The 24,903-nt window shown below is 34.3% G+C and overlaps 2 protein-coding genes across 4 annotated transcripts in view; both read right to left on the reverse strand.

The window, feature by feature from the left end:
• Positions 1-6,843: 6,843 nt before the first annotated feature.
• On the reverse strand, positions 6,844-8,438 carry LOC129579356 (uncharacterized). Its single transcript, XM_055469392.1, has 8 exons — positions 8,311-8,438; positions 8,118-8,179; positions 7,986-8,033; positions 7,639-7,881; positions 7,484-7,552; positions 7,317-7,413; positions 7,193-7,241; positions 6,844-7,126 (listed from the first exon to the last, which is right to left on the reverse strand). Exons 1-8 carry the CDS (start codon positions 8,436-8,438, stop codon positions 6,938-6,940), a joined length of 885 nt encoding a protein of 294 aa, XP_055325367.1. The 3' UTR covers positions 6,844-6,937.
• Positions 8,439-17,573: 9,135 nt separating this feature from the next.
• The window catches only part of LOC129578534 (protein amalgam), a 323,991-nt gene continuing 316,661 nt past the window's right edge, over positions 17,574-24,903 (reverse strand). For 2 of the 3 annotated variants that reach the window (XM_055467267.1, XM_055467266.1), the window contains 4 exons: positions 24,232-24,543; positions 24,032-24,090; positions 22,795-22,839; positions 17,574-21,922 (listed from right to left, as the gene is read on the reverse strand). In XM_055467267.1, the coding sequence (XP_055323242.1) occupies positions 21,804-21,922; positions 22,795-22,839; positions 24,032-24,090; positions 24,232-24,543 (535 nt within the window). In that variant the 3' untranslated portion in view covers positions 17,574-21,803. The remainder of the gene's footprint in view (positions 21,923-22,794; positions 22,840-24,031; positions 24,091-24,231; positions 24,544-24,903) is intronic. The other variant, XM_055467268.1, reaches the window with a different exon arrangement.

Below are 24,903 nucleotides of genomic sequence, written 5' to 3' on the forward strand. Positions count from 1 at the left end.
AAACCAGCCTCGCCGAAGAAGCGCATGAAACCATTAGTTTTCGTGAAATTTCTCGGTTGGATGTCGGTTCGAAAATGTGGGCAATAGCAACTTAACTTTCGATGTTTATCCGTTCCGAAAAAAGGAAAAATCTAATAAATTGAAGCCAATGTTAAATGCCAAGGTTTCATCTGTTTTCTCCCCTTCATTGTCGGCTGATGGGTTTTGTTCTTTTATTTGTGCGAGCAAGAAAATGGTTCCGTTTTGCCTCAAGTGTGGCAAAATTAAAAGAATGTAAGTTAGAAATGTAGAATACAAGCCATTAAAGATCAATTTAGTGGCTCATAAATTGTATGTAAACAACGCATTCCGGCTATCCCCAGCATTAAAACACTAAATCACCAAACGAGGTAACGCTCTCAAGTCTATACCATTGGACACATACTCTCTCCCTCTTTCCCTCTCTATCGCTCTCGCACACCCTCCTACGCTTTATTTCGGGTTTATCTTGAAACACTCGACGTACAAATCAAGATATAGTTACAGTCCGAGGCATTCCTTCGTTTTAAAACGGAGTCGTTTGCTTAGTTTTAAATTTTATTCCAATAAAACATTTTGAATTTTGCATAAATAATGCATAGACAATATCAAACTGACACCCAACGGATGTCTATTGCGTTGTGCATGTATTTGTATTTGAATAGATTTCAATCATTTTGTCATCCCCTCGAACAAGATACAAGATTTATGTGTATGTGTGTCTGTGACAGGGGAAGAGAATTGTTACAATTTACTTTGAGCATTGCTGCGAAACGAGAGAGACGAGAGAGAGGAGAAAAAACGCAACTAAAGCGGAAAAGCAAAGCGTTTTATTTATCGCTGTGACTTGGGTTTCTACAGCACGCGGTAAATTTATATAAATTTAATGATGTGGTGCTGTGTCATCCAATGCACTGCATTGCCCAACTTTTCTGTTTTTGATTCAACTTTGGCATTGAGCTTGAATCAAAACGGCATATAAATGTTGAAAAAAGTGTAATAATATGGAATTAGCATTGTGTATGCTAACGCCGTCATCCTAAAAATACAACGATCCGAACCGATACCAGGAGCGCAGACAAAAATATTCTTTTGATTTTTTTTCTTCCTATTTCGGTCCTTCGTTTTCAGAAGCAGCCGTGTGGTGGTGGCGGCGGCAGATTTAACGACTCGTTCTTTTTTCATTAGGAACTAACCATTCAAAAATGTACTTCGACAAACAGACACAGCGTCCATTGTATCTATTTCATTAAAGACGTGAACAAAAAAATTCCCCGAAAAAAGGAAGCGGTAGATTTCTTCTTCACTGTTCCTCTTATTTGAAAGGAGACGAGCGAAAAAAAAGAACTGTAAACGAAGTGATAAAAGAAATTGACTTGACGAAATGTGCTGAAAGTCAACAGAATCGAAATGATGAAAGGGAAATACATTCACTCTTACATTTCGTCTGAAGTGATATCGAGTGCATCCAAACGAATTATCTTTTCCATTAGGGAATGAGCACCACGCGTTCCGGTTGGTGTGTACTCTGTACTGTAATTCATAAATATTTCAAATATTCGCCTTAATGAGACAATATCAAAGAGACAATTTTATTATTGCTGCCATTTAAAATGTGATTCTCTCTGCTCTGGCATCCGTTCGCTTTTGGGTTCGGCGCTTCAGGTACATTATCATAACGGCGAGCAAATCCAAAGCCATTGAACTAAGCTGAGAAATGCGTTGCTTATTCTCCTCTTTTTTTTCCGCTCTCGATTATTCACCGCCAACGTTTGAAATGTAATTTCGAATAGCCGAAACAAGTAAAATGCAGCTGGCATTCCATGGATTACTGGTTAAACACGAAAAAAAAGAAGATATTCTTTTCCGTTATGCTGAACGAATCATTAGGTTGCCTTTGCGTATGATTTCAAAATTATTCACGTGATTCGATTCCGTTGTATGGGCGTCTGATCGTGACTGAGCTTTTAAGACATTATGCAGATGCGAATAAATACATATATACCGAATTACCTGAATATTCAATCAATATCTCGAACGATAGATTATGGATTTTCTTTTGTCTTGGTACGTGGTTAAACAACGTATTATATAACGGTTAACCGATATCCCAAAATATAAACAATTGCTTTGAGTGTCTGAACATCTTTTGATTCAACTGTATGAATCAGTGAAATGATTTGATGAATCCGTTTAAACGATTTTTTTGGATTGCGAAAAGAAATCGAAATACACACACCGGTTGAAAAATTTAATTTTGGCCGATAAGCATTGCTTTATCTGACGAATGAAAAGATGTGGAAGATTATTAAGCAGGCATCAAGGATTAAATACTCCGAGCAATGGAGATGATGAGTCTTTAATGGATTGCATCTGTTTTCGGACGGAAATTGTGCAAGATATGGCACGAAATTGGTATCGAATTTCGTATTAGTGTATCATTTCTAAACGCTGTATCGCTTTTGTACGTCATGTCATTTCTATGTATGTATGGCCCAACTCCTCATTGTATTCCCCACAAATTCCATTGAGACATATTATCTCTGCGGCATTGAACAAGGAAATTAATTTGGTTGGACAGCGCCCCGTATTCACGGCACTCTTGTTAGTATCGATAAATGATTTCATTTCTAAAAGAATACGACAATCTTTTACCTCGCTCCTTGTGGGAATGTCTTTGGAGAATGGAAACCAAAAAGAATCAGCTTAGCTTATTTTCTACACCATTTCTATGCCAACGGCTATTTGTATGGCGAATGAGTTGGGATTCCTTGGAATACTATAAATCGAACCTCATTCCTATTTCCGTTTACGTATACAAAATAAAAAAAGAATATTAGACCCTGTCTGGAATTATTATTAACAACGTGACGCTTATGACGAAGAAAAAAAACCGTTTTCTGATTCAATATGGTTTAAAATTGTTTTGTGTATGTTTTCATATTTTTACAGCAAAAAGAGGGCGTGAATTTTTCCTAACGAAATTCTGTCTGCATCGAATATGTTCACTTTTTGCCCGTCAAACAACGGCTAAACGGTTAAACATTCATTGGTTTCGTAGATCCAATGAATGAATCATGTATACGCATTCATCGAATGAGTAGAAAAGTTTCTTTTCTTTGTATATTGATTTATTGCTTGTCCATTCCATTTATTATGAACAAATCATACAATTACACGTGTATATTATTGTGCCTTTGCTCTGTCGCTTTTTTATTATCCTCAATGCTGAATAAATGGCCATTCACATATTATTTATAAGATAGAAATGCAGGCCACGCGCACGCACACGACGTGTGAAAAGGCAAAAGCGTTTAGTGGAATTCGAAAACAGACACTCAAAGAAGGAAACAAATGTTTGAGATATGTGTTCAAGTCGAATCGAGGGGGAGGGGGAGAAGAATAAAATGAGGCACGAGAAAAAAGAGTGGCCTTTTCATGTGGACTAGAATCAAAATAATTTTGGCTGTTATTCCGATTTGCACACTTTTCGGGAGTTTTCCTCCTTCCAAACATACACACGCACGGCATGACATTGGTCTTCAGTGTTTGTTGATTGCTTCCATGTATAAACAGAAACACACAAAACGAGAGTCATCTGATAGAATTTCGGTGGTGCCGGTTGCGAACACAATTGTATTAACACGATTCACCTATGCCGATGTGTGTTGTACTTTTAATGGATGCCCATACATACAGATTTACATTTTCGATATGTTATCAATATGTTATTGCCCGACATATTTATTATTATGTTATGTTGGGATTTTTTTAAATCTTAATAACGTTATTAAGATTCAGCATAATAATAACATAATATGTTATGCATTATATCGGGTGTTATCTTAATAAATCCTAAGATTCGGCGGTAATAACATTTTATTAACTATAATAATAACATATTATCAAGATGGATTTATTAACTGAATTAATAACATATTATTAGGTTTGGATTTTATTAATTGTGAAGCAATATGCCTTTTTATTGCTGCCAAAGTCGATTCAAAATGAAGAAAATAAAATGCGTCGATTTGTTTTTGGTAGATTTATTCAAATGTTGTTCTTTTGAATGCTTGTGGTGATTTGATGTGTGAATGTTCCTTCGATTGTGTGTTTGAGTGTGGAAGCGTGAAATTTTGCGTGATGGAATCGAGAGAAAGGTATTGAAACAGGCGAATGTTTGTCAAACATGAAGTTTTAATCGGCCAACGAGAACTTCTCGACGCAATAATTCAACTTGAATTTACGTGCGATTCAACCTACGTTTAGACAAACACTCAAATCAGCCGTCTAAACTTTAGAGCTAGCCAATTCGAGTTTTGCGATGTTTCACTTTTATTTTATTCAAAAAACCTACTAAATTAGCTGTCTAACTGTAGCGCTGGCCAATTCAGAGAGATTTCTTAAACAAAAGGTGCACAACTTGTGCTGATACCTATGGAAACTTTCCGTGTATCGAGTATCAATGCGAACTCAGATTAAATTGCGCACAACTTGTACTGCCAGTTCAATAAGGAACTGTCCTGTGCTGAGACTCACGAAGAACTGATTTCATTTTGATTCTCTCTCTGAATTGTCACTGTATCACAACGCTTACTTTTGTATTGGTATTTTGCCCGAATGTTACTCACACAAACACACAACGAAATGTCAGTCAAGTCGCAGAACGCATTTGAAACGAAAGCAAATGTGAGTGCGTTCAGCGTTCGGTGATTTGACCGAACAATGCATGAACAAACTAAATGAGCAAATTGGAAGAAATTAATGAAACAAATATGAAATTAAAATTAACAAAAAAAAAAAAACTTAAAACTAATGCAAAAGTCCACGACATTAATTCAATTAATAACATATTATTAAGATGCAATCTTAATAACGCTTTTTTCGCGCATTCTTTTCCCTAGCTGGAGAGAAAAAAAGCACTGTACGATGTACACACCTATAACAATGCAGACAAAATATGGTAAATTGATCCTTTCAAGGTCGGGACTGGCGATTTCCTAAACTTAATGGTTAAGTTCAATACATGATAATTCCGTTTCAAAGAGTCATTTTAAATTCATTGCAATCGTGCAAAAAATTCATGTGTGTACTCCGCAGAGAAAAAACAACTTGTCAGTGCTCCGGCGAAAGAAATGCGCGAAAAAAAGCGTTATTAAGATTGTATCTTAATAATATGTTATTAATTGAGTTAATAAATCCATCTTAATAATATGTTATTATTATAGTTAATAAAATGTTATTACCGCCGAATCTTAGGATTTATTAAGATAACACCCGATATAACGCATAACATATTATGTTATTATTATGCTGAATCTTAATAACGTTATTATTATGTTATGTTGGACCAATATATCGGCCGTTATTATTATGTTATTAAGTATAGTTAATAATATGTTATTGCCTGTAAATCTGTACCCATACATAGTTACAATCGGTTCGTTTCCCCATGAAAAAAAGTACACCAGGTGTACAGCGATGTATGCGCCATGTTGATGGTCTACACCAGATATGAGCCGAGATTTGCGCTCAATCCACACCATACACCACCGAAAATATATAAGACTCGGCGCAAATTGGTGTGAGCTGTCATAATCATTTCAAACAATATATATCTGGACGTTGCAACGACAATTCACACCAGTTTGCGCCCAATTTGCGCCGAGCCTTATATATTTTCGGTGGTGTATGGTGTGGATTGGGCGCAAATCACCATCTCAATATGGCGCATACATAGCTCTACACTTGGTGTACTTTTTTTCATGGGTCGCTCATTTTCTGGATTATCACCAGCTTTGTTTTGTTGTTTTAGTTGTAGGCCATTTCGAATCAAAAAGCGTGCGTGTGTGTGTGTGTGTGTGTTTGTGTGAAGAGATGAAGTCAAGAAAAAGAAAAACAACCCAAAAAAGGTCGATTTTTATCTGAGACATTAATCTCCTAGTATGTGTGTGTGTATGTACGTGCTTGAGTGCTTGTGTTTGTGTGATAGAATATGAATGAAAATAAAGTCATCGAACGAAAACAAGAACCAAAACACGGCCGCATGCATTCTTCCACTTAACACAATATAAACAAACGTACGAATGGAATAAAAGGAAGCAAATACAGTTGTTTGCGCAGTGCTTCGTTGTACGTATTTGCAGAGACGATGACCACATCAAGAAATGGAAAAATGTGATGTAGAGAACAAAAAATAATTCCATCGACTGACTGAATCGGCAATAAGTTAAGAGGCAATATAACAACATTCGTAAATTATAAAAGCATTTGACTGTGATACGACAATGAATTTGTTCGTTTACCTTTCAATTTTTGCAGTACTCAATCGATCTGATATGAGGAGTACAATCGAGTTGATCAGCTGATGGAATTTTCATAAATAAACGATAAACCATTTTCCTATCCAAACTGGATTGAATGAGTATTAAGTTTTCTGCTACGATCTTTCATCCGGTACTTTGAACATGAGCAGCGCTTATTAAGCACATTTTACTGATTTTAAATGTAACTTTTTGTAAATACCTATTATATTTTTTCGATTCGATCAAATGTGTTTAATATAATTAACAAAATACATGCACTTTTCCTTTTCAATAGTTTATTATGTGAACTTTCGTACAGCAATTTTTAGATGAATCTTGTGAAATAGTATGAACAATAAATATATGCAAGGCATTTTTACCCAAGTGTGTGTTTTTCTTTCCTACACCAATTTAAAACCACATATATGATCAAACCAATTGGGATGAATACGACGAAAATTAGAATCAATACCTAACTGAGAGCTGAATCGTAGTCTTCAGTATTTTTTCAATCGATTGTTGGAAAAAAGCAACATTAAATCATATTTCCATTTTTAAAAAGTTCATTGAAGTCAATACCAAACGAAGATAGCGGTCATTTTCGAAAGCGAAGCCTAGCAGTATGGTGGATTTTTTTTTGTGATGGCATACAGATTGATTCCAGTCAACAGTGTGGAATTGTAGAGTTTTTGGAAATAGCCCATTCGAATTCCATCCGATGGTAAAATACTTAAATCACGAGGGTTAGCTGGTGCACTACATGTTCTGCGCTTTTCGATAGCCATAAATTTATACTTGAAGCTCTGAAATCAAATATAAGCTTAATGTTTATGCATTCCACAGTTCAAACATTTTTCTTGTTAACCCACATTATTATACATTACTGGACATAATCCATGGCTACCCAACGGTTTCGGTCTGCATCCGGTCAAAAGGGAATTGATCAGAAAAATTTACAAAATATCAAGTTGAAGAAAAAAAAAATCTATTTACCCAGATGCCGGTTGCCATTCGCCACAATAACCCATCATCCAGTTTTGATCGCAATTTCGTTCTTCAGTTCCGCGTCCTTTTGAATTTGTATGAATACCTACAGAAACCAATTATTAATAACCAAAAATGTCTAATACTTGACGATGATGTAAATTGAGCGTACTTACATTGAGAGTACTGTGCAGCAGTTCTTGGATCAGCATTATTTGAGAATCCCGGACCGGCTGGATCACATACTGAAGTTGTAATTCCACGTAAGTAATGAACGATATTAAAATTCAATCTTACAAATGAAATTTTTACCCAAGTAAGAAGCACTTACAATGAATTATTCCCAATTGCCTTGGACCAATATCGTTACCAGCACGAACTATGAGCCGGGCACCGTAGCTGAAGCCAAAGAGATAAGCATCAGAATGACGAAATCCTTTGACACGTAGTTCCATCAGCTTATCCGTCAATACTTTTGCAACTGATTTAAAGTGTGCGATCAAAAACGGATAGTCTTTGTTGTAATCCGAATAGTCCATGCAGATAACGCATCCCTCTCTATTATTGAGCAAATCTAGAATTATCACAAATGAAAGTAAGATTAAAACATAGCTTTTCGTTATGTGGCAGATTAATTGAATAATAAAACGAAATTTGCCTGTGGCTTGGCCAACTTACTCTGACGCAAATCTCTAACCCAAAATGTTTCACAGCTTTCCGTAAATCCTTAACCAAAGAATGAAATTGATAATGAAAAAAATTTATTATAACACTGCTAAAGTGCATCAGTATAAGATTTGGCTATCCTACCTGGAACTATCATTGAATATTTCTTCGTTTCATAGCACTTCGTATTTGAAGTTTCGCGATTACTAAGAATCAAAACAATCGATTTTAATTCATTTTTTTCTCCTTCAAAACGGGTTCAAAATTCATTTCATATTTTATTAATATGTATCCCATTTCAGGACTACTTTAGAAACAAAATCAAAATGAATCTTACTTTTGGTCGTAGAAAATGAAACTGGTACGTTGCTCTAGAGGTTTGTTGTCAATTGTAAATGGCTGAGCACTTGCGCACATCAGCAATACAATAAACACTCCAAGTTTGGCTTCCGATCGAAAATCCATGGTTTCTTGCTAGACGATTGAACTGGTTCCTAATATGAGTTCCACGTACAACTACATCGTACATAACGATTCACCCGGCATTTAAATAGATTTCTAGGAGAATATTTCGGTCGTTGATAATACTCATAGCATCTGTTCCCAGTTGTAAATGTTGACCTACATGTTCAAGCAAACCTAACCTTGTTGTGCCAAAAAAAACTAACAACGAAAATAAAGCAAACTAAATTTATAGTACCAAATAACGATATCATATCATGTATGCAGTTCATTGTTTTTATAGTAGAAATATGTCACATTGAACCCGGTGAAATGTAGTGTGAAAAAAATTCCGGTCTATATGTACACATTTATAACAACATTTCGGTAATATTAGATGCGATGCCATTTGGTTTTATCTATCTGATTCCATTTAATGTGGTTTTAAGTAGTTGAAAAAAAGGTAATAATTTTTGAACTAGAAACACCAGTGTGAGTTGAAGGTTGCGGAAATGATACAATACAATGCAATAAATTGTCTATAAACATAACACAAAAACATCATAGATCGGTTATAGGTTGATGCAAAATAGTTTCCAAGATCATATTAGGCAATTCTATAAATAGGTAATATCGACCATTTTATATGTTTTGAATTATTTTTATCCCAAGAGAAACGGCCAATATGTTTATACGCTGTCTATCCGCCGAAAATACACTACAATATATATTCACGCTTATTGGACGCCGAATTCAATATATATTCTAAGGTATTTTCGGCGTATTCTTCAGCGTGAAACATATTGAAACTTATTCAGGCGCCCTCTGATGGCCATGAATGCATTCATTGATTCAATATGTTTCACGCTGAAGAATACACCGAATATACACTAGAATATATATTGAATTCGGTGTCCAATAAGCGTGAATATATATTGTAGTGTATTTTCGGCGGATAGACAGCGTATAAACATATTGGTCGTTTCTCTTGGGATGTTGATTGTTATGTTCGTTTTTTGCCAGTTCAAATTTAACTGTTCATTGAACTCTGTAGTTATGTACTAATGTCAATGTCGTGATGAGGAAATTTTGCCTAGAAACTTGCGATAAACAACTGATAAGTTGACCTCAAACGAATTTAAAGTGCAACAACACCATCAAACAGTAGGTCGTAGTAGTAGTGTTAACTTTTTTGAGATAACATTTCGGATTTTTTTTTTCGTTACTTTCAAGTGTGGAATTTTTTTTCTTCAAATATTTTGCATTTTTCTCAGTTTAACATCGTACAACGTACACTTCAGATAAATGTCATGCCTACAAGGGGAACAAAAAAATTCCTAGAAGCAATATCGCAGCTTTAAAATGCTTGAGATGCTTCAATAAAGTAAAAACCAAAATTTAATTAGCCAAATGTATCAATCAACCTTTGCGAAGCTTTAAATTAAGCTTTATAACACCGGTTTGCTCCTGTATTTTGCTACGTTTATCGCACGGAATTCGTGCAAATATGCTTAGAATGTATTCAATTTATTATGCACGAAGGCTGTAGACTTCACGTTGGGTATTCAGAAATAAATTAGCACAAGATAATGGAGTTACGTTATAAATTTTTCATTAGAAAATTTATAAATGGTTCCATTCATTCTTTGACATTTTGCTTTTTGAACCCTTCTTAAATTTCGTTTTTCATCTTTCACTTTTTACCTTCGGCCGAGCTGTGCACTGTGTACTTCTTGAATGTATGCGAACGGCATACCATTGTTCGTCTCATATGATTCACATGATGCAGGTTAGTTTGGTTCCATCAAGCTTGTTATTACTTCATTTCGTGGGTATCTCCGTAATAATCAATTGAATAGCAAACAGTTTTTATTTCATTCTGTCGAAGTTTCGAATCGGTAAAGCCGGAAAACTTCTTCTGGCATATTTCGTTGATTGGGAAAAATGATTTATCGCTGTATACACAACTAGGTCAATTCAATGATAGCAGAAGCCATTTCACTTTTATCTATTCACAAGAAGATTAAACGCAACTGCAATAAATGATGATGCTAAGATTCGAGAAATTTATCATCGCCATCGGTGTAAAAATAGAGGCGGAGATAGACGGAGAGAGAGAGAGAGAGAGAGAGAGAGAGTGAGAGTTAGAGGGATAGAAAGTGGATCGATGTTCAAGTGCGCAAATAGAACATGCAACTGTGGCTATTGTGTGATGAGAATCGATTTGCTTGAAACTCATTCTCATTACCATCGAATTTGACTGAGTACAATTTGAACTAAGATAAGCGGCACTCTTTCATTGGCTTCATGACGCGTTAATTAATTTATGCTTTTATTCCCATTTATTGCTTTTTGTGAAGTAATTTTCCAACTAGATGAAGTAGAAACAAAAAAAAACGAATCTACCTAAGCTAAGATACAATCTATCTATGCATGTTATTCTTGCATATTTCCAACTCAATTTTTATTTCAGTGCATTCCAAATCATAATTAATCGATACATGGTGAAAAAAAAACTTATGGCAAAATGTGCACGACACATAGAGAAAGTGTTGAATTTTTTATACAGCTTTTGGTGTATTCAATGTTCATATTCAAATTAAGAAAAAAAAATGGTATCCGACATGCTTTTAACAATCCATTTATTCGGCTCAAACTCGATACGTAAGCGAAGCGATGCTTTCATCCAATAAAGTTCAAACCAACGCTGAATGTGAACAAGGAGGGTGAGAAGAAGGAAAAAAAAGCATTTTAAATGTTTAATTTTTTTTCGGCTTGATAAAGTCAGTGAATTAATTATGTTTAATTTATGGCACACCTTGCTTAGAAAGTTTTCTTTTTTCGTTGTGCTTTGCATTCGGAATGTTTGCCGTGCTGCGTATATTTGCGATCGGGGTAAATTTCGAAGACCCTTTAATCTTTCTGGTTGAATTTCATTCGTTGGAAATAATTTATTTGTTTTTGCACGAAAAATTACGGAATTTTTTTTCTACGCGGCATCGATAAAGCCAAAAAAAGAGCATAAAGTGTTTACCCAAAAGTTTCTGTTCACAGATTTTTTTTTCCTTAGTGATTTTGTTTACGTGTTCATTCCCGAGAATCTATTGACTTGATGAGAGTGAGAAAGTGTGGGAGAAAGACGGCAGAGCGACGAGAAATGATACTGAAAAAGTTTTGACGCGGATAAACAAGCTGGAGCCGCCTTCTCGTTGTGTGCCTGCTCAGCACACTTTTACGTGTTCAGCTGTGCGTTTCTTTTATGTGCGTCACTTCAATCAACGCACAAATTATTTTCATTCATCCGTGTGCCCCGACCTCTGAAATGCCAAGTAATTTTATTGGCCCAATTCATACCATTATAAAATTCAATTCACTCCATAAATCTGGAAAATTTTCGTAGTTGTTCGCACTCATCTCGGAGACGAACTACTCAACTTGGTTAGGAGCAAATGTCATGAATTCGTAGATGAAGCGATTTTTTTTGATGATTTTAAAGTTGCCGTTGTCTCACTACGAAGCGTTATTATAGTAATCGTACAACTGTAACAAACGTTGTTGCACGGCAAAAGAAAAAAAACCCCTTTTTTCACATCATTTCATGACGAATTCATTTTTTCGGTTAGAAGTATTATTTGCATTCATAGAATGTTTTATATTTGTTCTTTTCCTTTCCATTGCCCTAAGCACATTATTGGCAACTGAACGGAACTTCCTATTCGCTGAACGCAGGATGTAAAATGGTTTTTCCACTGAATATTTCACTGTAGAGCCCGGAGATGTGTTGAAATCAAGCGACTGTAATCATCAAAATGGATATAATTTCCATCACACATGACATTGCTGCGTCCAGTTGGCAATCCATTATGTTGTCATTGTTCAAAATATCGGTTCAATGGCTGAACATTATGAGGCTTCACAAAACTTGTTTGATTCCTTTGATTGTGTGTCGATGAACGTAGGAACGTTTGTGTTTGTGTGTGAGTGTGAGAGTGTTTAGTATATTTCATTATTTCTGATGCCGTTCGGATGTTAGCCACAGCCTGAATGTGGTTGGGCTGGCAAATAGAAAGTATGCGATACGATGATGCATTGACTTCGGGATGTCATGAAATGATGTAAATATGAAAAGGAAAACACGGTCGAACCGACACATGCAAAGCCAACGGTATAAAATCTATTTATGTCACTGAATTCGCTACCTATGGTGCCAATAGAAAGCACAAAATGAACAGCCAGCTCGCAATTTTTTTTTTCTCGTGGCAACAAAACAACATACACATACATGTGTGTGTGTGTGTGTGTATCTAGTCAGACCAAGCGTCAAATTAAATGATAGAAAACGGCACACAAAACAAAGCGAAAGAATGCAGCAATGAAAAACCTAAATCACAGCCATTGTAAAAGGGCATGTAAGGGAAGGCAATATTGGAAAAACACAAAACAACCAACATCCAATACAGCATGCTGTTAAACTGGCTATGTAATATGAGTACATGTTTTTCAAAATCACCATACACATCTATTGTTCACTCGTGACCGCTCGAATGTATTCGATGGTTTTTATGTGGACATGAAACATTCTCATCCCGATCCGCAGACACAGAAATCATTATCAATTATTGGATTATTTTTCATTTAAATAAATTGCACAAAATATATAAAATTCACATAAAATATGGTTGGCATACATTTTGGAGCTGTGTGATATTGCGTTGAACAGATGTATGTGTGTGTGTGTGTGTGTGTTTGTTGGTTTTGGTGAAGAAACCGTGAACTCATTTTGATTCATTGTGAAAACATGGGCGAACTAATTTCGATTATTTGCCGGGTTTCATCCCAAATAAAGAACTAAATTATCCAATAGTTTGGCTCACATCATCCGAATGACCAAAATATGTTGTTAACGCTTAAATGAACAGCACCACTGAAATGTGCCTAAATCGCTTTTATTTCACAGATTCAGCTATAAATCTCATCGTGGAAAATTGTATTTTTAACCTATTGCACATGGATATTCAAGCGATTGAACGATGCATCATTCAAACGAGCTTATTTTGAATTTCTTCATTTTCAGCACTTCATTCAAGCGTTTGATAACCGTTAACGGTCACACACACACACACACACACGCGCGCGCATATTAAAGGCGTATCAACAAAAAGTCAACCGGAGTTCAGAGAGATAGTTTTGTTTGTTTTTAGTATGCATAGAAACGGTAAGTTAAATGGTCAACAAAGATGAAACATCTAAAAAAATGAACAAAACAATTAAAATGCATATCGCTATATCCTTCATGTTTGAAATGCCATATTCTCTACACGATACGTTTTTTTCTCTCTCTCGTTTCGAGTCAGAACTGACAATGAATCCGATTTATATCGACATTGTGACTTCTGAAAACGAGGTATTCCGCTTTGATGAATTAAAATAAAATCCATTCTCGAGAAATTGAACGGGCGGTCTGATCTCGTTAATGGTCAAAATGCAATTGCATTCACAATGTTTTTCGTTTCACTCAATGGATGCGATGCGCTTAATTAATGATGCAATGGAGAGTTTTATTTTCAATGAAAATAAAAACACATTGCCGATTGTTTGTGACAACAAAAACACCACCCACCGTAACTTTCTCGTGGTTATTTCACATGGAAATATTTATTTTTCATTAATTTTTTTTCGACAAAATATGCGCGCGCACGGCGATCAATAACATATTCTACCAATTGAAATGATTTTTTCCCTCTTATAACTGCAAGATTTTCACACATGTATACACTGAGCGAAATGAGGTTGTCAGAATCATCAACATGAAGTTAGCAGTGTTTGGAAAAAGATAATTATCTAGATAAGATAAAAGATAATATCTTATAAATTTCGGAAAATCGACAAAATATCTTATCTTTATCTTATTTTTTACACGTTATCTTATCTTTTTTTCAAGATAAATTGAGATAATTCCAAAGTTGATCAATTCAAAATTTCAAAAGGAGAGAAAAAATTGCATTGGTCCAAAAATGAATATTTTTTGCAAGAACAAACGCTCTTGTGGAAAAATCAGAAAACAAATTTTATTCCGTGCATTTCGAGAATAAACAACTCATAAAATATCGAAAGAAATATTTTTTTAGTTTTTTTACGCATTTTTCTAGTTTCTTCTTTAGAAAAAAAGAACCAAAAATTATCTTATTTTTTATCTGAAGATAATTGAAGATAATCTTATCTTTTTTATAAAAGATAAGATAAATATCTTATCTTTATCTAGATAAAAACACAAAAATTGGGTCTTATCTGGTTTTTATCTAGATAAAATTTGTTTATTTAAATAAAACACTGGAAGTTAGTGCAGAAAATTTTGCGAAATGTCCAACCCTGGTTGGAATTCGCTCGTTTACAACTTCATGTTGATGATTCTGACAACCCTATTTCTCTCTGTGTACATTTTTGAATTTTGTGAATGATATAAAATGTAATGAGGGTTTTAAAGCGTGTATGAAAATAAAGCGAAAAAAATATATCATAAAATCATGCTGAAATATTCAGCAAGTCTGAAAAAAATGACCTGTCCGGAAAATGTGTTGTGTGTGTTTTTGGAGTAGATCAAATTGATTATTACAAATAATTATTGATTTCGGCTTAAAGCGAAATAATTTTCATAAGGGTACCTCCTACGTGTGAATGCACACAATACAAATTTATTATAATGCATTGTATGGCGTCGAGAGTGAGAGAAAGAACAATCCTGAATGGCATGTTATGTTCAACCTTAATTTGCAACTAATTGATGCTACGAAATGCACTTGATGCTGATTTCCACGCCAGTGTTAACAAATTGAATTTACTGTATTCATTTTCAAGCGAATGTTACCTTTTCCAATGTTCCAAGCGCATTTCAATTTCAATAAAGTTTCACAACACAAAGGATTTTTTTTCCCTTCGTTACAATAGCATCACCGTTCGGATTGTGTGTAATAGTGTGGTTGTGGTTTTTGTTCCCTGTTCAGTGTTCATGCAATTATGAGCTCAATGTCTAAAACAAATCAATAAGTTTTAAAGCTGCAAGCTTACGCTTTTGAGAAGTTCGTTTACCGGTTAAATCTGGTTGAAGGGGCCAGTGTGAGTGGAACGTGGATGCAGCACTCAAAAGTGTAAAATAAAGTAAAATCTCGTCCAATGCTCTCGGATGTGCGGTGACAAAACGACAGCTTTGATGCTCGAGGTACATCGATACATGATTGCCTATACTTGCATTTTATTTAATAAAGAAGAGAGGAAAGAAGAGGACACACACACACACAGCAAGCCAGCAAAATAAAAATGTCACAATAATGATCCAACATTAGGTTTTATCATTCAGTGTGCGACTTCACCGTCACACAGACAACGGAACAAATAGTCTGCTTTTGGTGGTTGTGAAAGCATAAGACGATCTCAACATGCGGGATGACGTTTTTGCGGTGTTTTTCATATTCTAAGAAGAGAAATTTTTTAATATTTTCTCGTGCTCTGTAATCGTTTCTTCTATATGAAGCTCATATAAATGCTAATGAGTTTTTCTTTTAACAACATAACATACAAAAGAATGGAAAAGCCAACGTTGGTTGTTCTGCTCTTTCTCTCCCGTTCTCATTGATGGCATGCTCGCTCGGTGTTGCATTCATATACGGCAAGCAAAGCAGCAGCAGCGGCGGCAGCAAAAAAGGAGAATAATAACGACTAAAGTCATGAACGTTGATGAAAAAGAAGATGAAATTCATCGAATGTATTCCATTGGCATGGTTCCGCTGGGTAAAGTATCATTTAAAACTTTTAGCGTTTCCATTCGATGTCTTCTTATTTTTTGTGCTTTTGCACTTTCTCCTTCTTCATCTTTTCCTTTCTTTTTCTTTCTCTACTTGTTTTTAATGAAAACATATGTCGGCATTGTCATTGTTCGTAGTTGACCCACTGATGATTTTCAACGATACAGTGGAGAGTTTTTCGTTTGCGTTATTGAATATTTAGAAGAAAAAAAAATGTTGCGCTACCATAAAAAGCAAATCCTATTAGTAAGCGCTGCTCATGGAGCACATTTCATAGACTTGATTTGTTTTTATGTTCATTGTGCTGTGAGTGTCAGCATTGCTTTGTGCACAATGCCTGCAGGTCCGTTCCGAAAGGTCCAAATGGAGGCAACAAAAAATCTCAACTATTTCATTTATACACTGGATCCGGGATGATAATAAAAAAAAGCAAGCGAAGGGGAGTAAGAGAGGGAGAGAGAGAGAAAAATTAAACGACAAATTATTTTTACTTCTCGTTAAAATATATTTGGGTCTCATCAAATATGAACTTACATTTATAGTTGTATATAATTTTCATATGGGTTTTTGTTCTTGTTCTTTACATATTTCTGTCATATTATTATATTTCCACATTTCATTACGTCGGATTTCTATCGAATCTCCATATTCTTTTGGTTGATTTTGTTGTTGTTGTTTTTTTTTAATTTTATTCTTTTGTTGTTCTGTTTTTATTTCATAGATTTTAATTATCGTTATGGTAATAATATCCAAGCAGTACATAAATACATTAAAAATAAAGCATTAAATGGTTTAAATGTATTTTTTTGTTGTTGTTTGTTTACGGTACTTCGATTGAACGAATTTTCAAATTGAGAAGTTTAAAGATTGTCGGCTATCGAAGTAATGCCAGTCGAAAAAAATTCCATGGCCATGCTTTAAGCTAAGTACACAGTTCCTCGTGAAATGAAAAAATTTCTCCGATATTCCTATGGTGTATTTTATTTTTGAATTGCAAGCATAATGATTTTTGATGTATAAAACAGCTAACTCATTCCAATGTCAATACGACACATGAACAAAGTTCGTTTTTGAGTTCATTCTTCTATGTGTTTTGTCTGAACAAATTTTTTTCACGGCCGTGAAAAAATAAGAAAGATCAAAATACATTAAAGAATGAATTCAAAATTGAAATTTGTTCATGTGTTGTGTTGATATTGGAGGGAGTTAACTGTTATATACATCAAAAATCATTATGCTTGCAATTCAAAAATAAAAAACATCATACAAATATCACCTGTGACAATTTCACCGGAGAAATTTTTTCATTTCACGAGGAACTGTGTACTTAGCTTTACAATTAATTCCATTTTCATGTTGATTTTTGTTGTTATCTTCCATTGTCTTTGAATGGAACTCATTTTTTTTTTCATGAAATTTAACTTTCATTATCGAATGAATCACCAAATATATTTATCGCGGCGCTTGTTCTTTGTTGTTCAATTAATGTTCCGTTTGGTTGGACTATTCGCGCGGCTTTTATTATATTATACTTTACTTTTTTTATTATTTTATTCATAGAAATGTAAATTAGTGCACATGAATGAGCTACATTTTGTACGATTATCACTAGAAAAATGTCGCTGGTTTTTAAATTTATTAATTTAAAAAAGAAAGAATAAGTGTGCGAAACCTAACAAATTTTCAAATAAATGAAGTAGTCAGTTTGCAGATCCAATTATGTCACCAAATTTATTGAAATAAACTTTCTTTTTTAAATTTAATTTACTAAATTTTGGTTTTGCATAAAAAAATGACGTTCTGTGAGAAATAGAAAAGTTCATACGATTTATAACAACTGTTTCAATTCATTTGGTTTTTCTTGCTTTTGCTTTTGCATTTGTTTCTGCTTCAATCGCGATGCTTTTGGTCAAATTTACTTTTTGCAATGATTTCATTTTTCGTGTGCACATTCACATTAAATTCATTTTTGCGCGCATTTCTCGGCCATCATCCTTCTCTCACTCTCTCTCTCCCTCTCTTTCTCTCTCTGTTTCCCATTCTATTCAAATGAAACGTAAATGATGAACATTTCTGTTTTTTCTGCAACACACAAATCAAAATGTTGCTTTCAAGGGCATATAGCTACTTGTTTCTGAATAATTGTATTCATTACGGAACTAATTTCATTCGGTTTTGACCTATATATCTATCGATAAGGATTAAAGTAGCCTAGTTTGTTTGTTGCTTTTCACGAACGGTGAATTTTTTTAAAATTCAAAAGTTTGGCTGGATTCGAAAAGAGATTTACATAATGAAATTGCGAATGCATTTCAATGAATTGTATTCCACTGATTCTGCTAGTTCTTTCTATTGTGATACGTTTGGAAATTGATCGTTTGCAAACACAATACATTTGAACATGAGCTACTTTGATGCTTGGCGACAGATAACATGTTTTTATGGGTTTGAACATACAAAAACTCCTTCATGTCAAATATAAACTGTGCACTAATTTTTGAATGAGTACTGCAATTGTAAATGAACATAAATCTCAATGAGCGTTGTCTTCAAACCAGTGTAAATTGAATGTAAAATAGGAATATGGCAGTGTTGGGTTCGGCTATTGCATTCAGTTATATCGAAAGAAGTGTGAACAATTGGTGGTGATTCAAAAAGTACGTTGTCGTTTACTGTCGCATGGTTTGCGTACAACAATTCTGATAGTTCGATTTATGTTTTCAGCATTCTTGTTAAATGAGCTTTCAAATACGATCAGCCTTCGCAAAATCTTCGGTACACACCATCAATTCGCTTGAAAGATCGATAAAGTTCTGAATCTGGGGAAAACGACATTCTTCAAGTTGTTGACGGAAAAGTCACATCTTCATCGGGGAAAAACGGTTTTCACTATTTGCTGAGAGTGTTCAAGGCGAACAAACTATGTTAAGAGCTATATGGGAAATTGCGTTGAAATGGTAATATTCTGGAGAGGAGGAATAATGCCCCATGCTTATTTTGCGTGAATTTTTCCTTCTTTGAACATAAGGAGAATATAAATCGATTGCTAATTTTATACGTTGCATGCGATATTCATAGCATTTAATTTCTCCTATTTCTTCATTCAATTTCAGTTTTTGTTATTTTTTTGTTTTCACTTTAATTAAATTACCATGCATCGTTAAACTTTTATGTTCTTACGTTTTTTTTGTTGCTTTAATTTATGAATAAACACATACGCGATTATACATACATTTATTTGATTGTAAGTGAGATAACATTTAAAATATATTGGTTTTCAAAAATGCTCTATAATATCATTTGGATTTAGACTATTACATGTTATTTTTTGCGTCCGTTTTTTTCTATCCATTCTCTTTTTTTTGTTCTTGTTTGTAATTTTTATTTTTCATTTTTCATTGACTTATAAACGATTTGTGTTTGAATATGTCAGTTGTGTTTGTGTTGTTCAAATGTGAAATAAAAACAATGGAATGAAAAAAAATTTGAATAGTATTCACTTTGTCGTAGGTGATTGTGATTGTTTGGTGTGTATGATGGATTATAATTTCAAAAAAAAAAGAAAGAACAAGTTGTCCTTTCTTGTTGATTTCGTCTTAGTCTTAAACACATTAATATAGTTTTAAATTGAAAGGACTGTATTAAATGGCAGTTGAATGTTGTAAAGAATTGCGTGTATTTATTTTCATTCCATTGGCCTGGACAGTCCGAAAAATGGTTTAAACTCATTGATCGAGGTAAAACTTGTCTCTGTTGTGTTTTCAGATTGTATTTTATTTTCATCTATAATTTTATCGTTGTGCATGGCATGAATGTTGCGCACGGTACATCAAAGGAAATTCCGACATTTTCTTTTCATCAATGTTCTTGTTCGCTGATTTTAATATTTTAATCATATTAAGCTCTAGATGGTTTATGTTTTGGTTATATATAGTTTGTGACAACTACACGATGGCATTGTTTGTGTCCACATATGGTGGAAATGATGACCAAACCGATGAAAAAAAATCTTTTTTTTTATTACAAGGGAATTGCTATTTGACTTTGATTTGCTTGTGTCTGTGTATTTTTGTGTCTGTGTTTCTCTGTGTGTATGTGAAAATGCACGATTTTAAATTTCAATAAATGTATACATATTCATTTTATGGTAGCATTTAACCGTGTACACATATTACATGCTAATTTCATAATTTGAATGAGATGCTGTCATTTGGTAGACATTTTAAAATGGATCCTCAAAATGAAATGATTGATTCCATTTGGCTAAATATATTTAAATGAATGAGGCATTGATTGACTTTGGAAGAGCGGTGAACATATCAATCGCTTGGCCAATGTTTGCCATTCCTTTTATTTGATTTTATTTTTTGTTTTGTTTTTCGTTACTGATATTGATTTCATTGTTCGATACGTTATTGATTTGAAACTGTCCCTGTCCGATTGACAGCTATGGAGATTAAAGTGAGCGGTGCAAATATCTATTTAATTTTTTTTTTTTTTGGTAAAGTGTTCGATTGTTAAACGTTTTTGTTTTAATTCAAAGAACTGATTAGATCGTTCATCCCTAATTTTATGATGATTCACATCATATTTTATTATTAAACAGGCATCTTATCGCTTGTTGTTTTGTAATAAATTACTTAAAGAAATATGATGACATATTTAGTTGTTGTTTGCTTGCGACAATATATTCCATTCAAAAATCATTACGTCCATGCTTGGTTTTGAATATACTTGAAATACAAATAAATAACTCTTAAGAGTGTAGACACGAAGGGTTGTTTTTTTTTCTCTCTTTGCTGCTTCTTTTAAACATCATTCAATATTCGTAGTAACCCATAGTTATATAAGCTATCTGTTTAAGCAATAATACTATCTTTTGTGTTTGAGTGTAAGTGGGTGAGTGGTATGTTTATTTGTGATTGAATCAATTCATCATAATTTGCTGTAAAGTATACTTATTGTAATGTAGTAATTTGCAAAAGTGAGAAAAATGAATTCTTTGGAAAATTCATTGAAAAACGCATCAAATGAAAATGAAAAAATGAAATTTTCTCTTGTTGTTGCTTTCATCAAATGCATTTGGCTCGAGTGATCTACGAATGTTTTCTTTTTCTTTAGATTGAATGCATTATATTTACATAAAAAATTGGAAATTTATCCTATTTCTTATCCACGTTTCTTTTTCATATCTGCTGTGCGATGAGTATAAGTTCCCTTCAACGGTTTCAATAAATTGTTTAAATTAAGTTTGCCATATGGTTCTTTCATTCGCTACTTGTTTTCCATATCCTTTAACTCTAAATAATCCTTACATTTATCCACTTAGATTAATTTCTTCTTTTTTTTTCTTTAATACTAACGATCAGCTTACAATATCTCCTTAATAAAGTGTTTGTGTGTGTCTGTGTGTTTTTTTTTACTTCATGTGTAAGTTAATGGTTTTGTTTCTTCCGTTTTGTAGCTGTATGACATTTAATTCTCATCATTATCATTTGCTTCATCAATTTTTTTTCTTCTTCTGTCTCAAACGTATAAAAAAAACTCCTTAATGAACGTGTTTCACGTGTGCTTTTTCATAAGTATTTACTTATACGAAAATTTTGAATAGAAACATAGCTATCGGTAATATGAACTTTACGGTATTTTTGTAGATCGATTGTGAGCCGGATCCATAGTACGTGACGCTCAATCCTCGCATTTCAGAATCTGCAAATAAAGTCAAATTCATTGATTAGTTGAAAATTCATCGAAATTTTTCGTTCGCCACAAAACAAAACCAATCTATATACAGCCATCGAGTGAGCAATGGGGGCATGGCCAACGGTAAAGAGAGCGACAGAGACGGTGTGAGAGTGAGGAGAAAATGTTCAAAGTGATTAGTTGACGGGAGTATTGCCAGGACAGTGTCTCTGCTCTGCACATTGTCATTGGCAACCCAAACATTTCTACCTTTATCTCATCAATTTATGCATGACAGCGACAAAAGAGCGTATTGATTTGGTTTTGGTTGAATAACCTTTTTGGTTTGTCACTTGTTTTTGTGACGACCGACATCATTCAAAATAAATGCCCGTAGATCAGCTATTTCTTGATCACAACAAAACCATTCTGCTCTTTTATCGCTTCAACGAAACCAATAATTCCATTGTTTTGGTTTCATCAACGGTGATGGTCCAGAACTTAGGCCACGGCAACAAATGGAATTAATAGAGCGAAGAGGGATAGAGTGACAAGTATTTTTAAAACCTATATGAAAGCAACAATCTTCTCGCATGCCAATCATTCGTGCCAATAGCGAGCATATTTTATGCAATTCGATTAAAATTTTGCAACAAATCACACCATAAACTCTAAGCAATCCAATTTGATTTTGATAGATGAATTTTTCAACCAAAAACGAAAGAAAAATAAAACAAAACGAAAATCTCATGGCAAAACAATTCAATACCTGATTGCGGTCAAAATGAATTTGAATTAAATGAGCATGCTCTAAATTAAATTCGTGGCAAAACGCTAAAATTAACTCACACGTACGAGAGAAACGAAAGAGAATGATTGCACTTAAAAACTAAACTAACCTGACAAGCCATGATTCAGGAAGGAAGTGATATCAGAAAAGCCATCTGCAAGACAGTGCAAGCAAATTATGTGTAATGTTAGTACGGTTTAGAATGGGCCATGAATTCCAACGAAAATCAAACGGATCAATGGAAACATTCCACAAACATTTTGTTGGAAAAGTGCGTCAACAATGTTTCCTTCTTTATTCGCGATTGAATGTGATTGCAAAGATATTCAAAATGTGAGGTGATTTGAACAAATCAAACGGTGCGAATGTACAAAATACTAGGTGTGTTACACTTAAAAATTATCCGATATCGAACCATTCATATCATAATCAAAATGGATTTATGAACACCTCTAATCACTTGAATGAATCGGTGTGCTGCATTTTACTATTGCTGAGCTTAATGGCTAATTTTTGAATGATGAGAATGATGCGGTCAGAGAATCGGAATGAAATTGTCATTCGATCGACCTTACACTAAATTTTGAAGAAAAAAAAGCTGGGTCAATAAAGAAAAGCGCTTGCTTAATGGAGAGTAATGCTTAGTTCGAAGTTTGATGCCTTCAACCGTCTACCATTGCAGACTAATAAACATAAATTTGCTGGGATAACAAATGTCGAAATAATACTGGTGAATGAATGTTCGTAGAAGAGAGACATCATTGGATTTTTCGACCAAAAAATAAAGCAAATCACGAAAAATTGCTGAAGAAGAAGAAATTTATTAAGAAATGAACGCAACATTTCTGATGAGAATAAAGAAGTCGATGAAAATGGCCAGTCATGTTGAAAATAAAACTGCGACACAATCGTAATAGTCGTGCACATTTATCACAAATCTTACTGGCGTTATGATTTGCAGCTCGGGCCTAGATAAAGGGGTTGACCATAAGCATTTATTGACGTTGCTGTGATATTCTTATCGATACTCATAGCTCTGATCTTTTTCAGAGTCAATCGATATCATTGCATTGAAATCGCTTTGAAAGCTAAAATTTTCCGCCAAAATCCAATGTGCAGATTGGCCTTAAAACTTTGTTGCGGTTTGTGTTTTTTCTTTCACTTTCATTCGGTTTCTCATTCATTTCAAGAAGCTTCCTACTGTTCGGTTGATTGCTAGGGATTAATACACTAATGTTTTTATAGACACCAATAAATACAAATAACACATGTTACAAATCAACGAATACGAAACACAAATTGGATGTGCACATTTGAAAGCGTGTGACTTGTGCTACAGCACTTACCGTTCATCGATGTGCTAAAGGTGAAGCTCTCCGACATATCGCTCCAGCCATAGCGATTTCTATGTAGCGAAAAAGAACGAAAAAGACAAGAAAAAACGATTCAAATTAAATGTACGTTCGTTTGGAGTGTTTGCAATTTTAATGCGAATTATATCGGAATGGAATGGGAATGGGAGTGGTGAGATGTGTTTGGAAAATACCTTGCTTGAACGCGAGCCTCGTATTGCTGATCTGGATCAAGTCCGCGTATCATATAGCTCATGCCCTGTGTGTAGTGATGAGATAGTGGTACCGATGGCAAAACAACATCACGCCAATCATTTCGTGACCAATGCATTAAATTACCATAATTGCGATGCGATTGACTGTCTCTGTGATGTTGCAAGGGTTGCTGTTGCTGTTGCTGTTGATCTATGCTGTTATCAATATCATGTCCTTGTGGTAACCTTCGGAAATACAATTTGAACTCTTCGATGGGCGTATGCGAATCAACTGTCCACGAGATGTTGTATCTACGCGCGCGAGAAAAAAAGAGTGGAAGAAAATAAAACGAGACACAATCAAATGAAAATGACATCGAAGTAAGCATTGTGATGAGCTGAAGATGGCGGCGATTTAAACATTCAAACCGTTGACTAAATAAATTAGAAATGCCAATGTGAAAACGAACCGAACACGCAATCCCGAATACAGAGCACATCTTTGCGAATGGGAGCAAACGAGCGCATTTTACTAGTGTATAATTGGTAACCCTCATAAAAGTCACTATTCGAAATTTATTTTGTTGTGTATTTTTGCTATACTTAGGCCAGTGTGTGCTTGTGTTCTCTCTCTCTCTCTCTCTCTCTCTCTCTCTCTCTCTCTCTCTCTCT

This window comes from Sitodiplosis mosellana, unplaced genomic scaffold (genome assembly GCF_009176505.1).
Source record: "Sitodiplosis mosellana isolate CC-2019 unplaced genomic scaffold, AAFC_SMos_1.0 Smas_scaffold_6226, whole genome shotgun sequence".
NCBI lineage: Eukaryota > Metazoa > Arthropoda > Insecta > Diptera > Cecidomyiidae > Sitodiplosis > Sitodiplosis mosellana.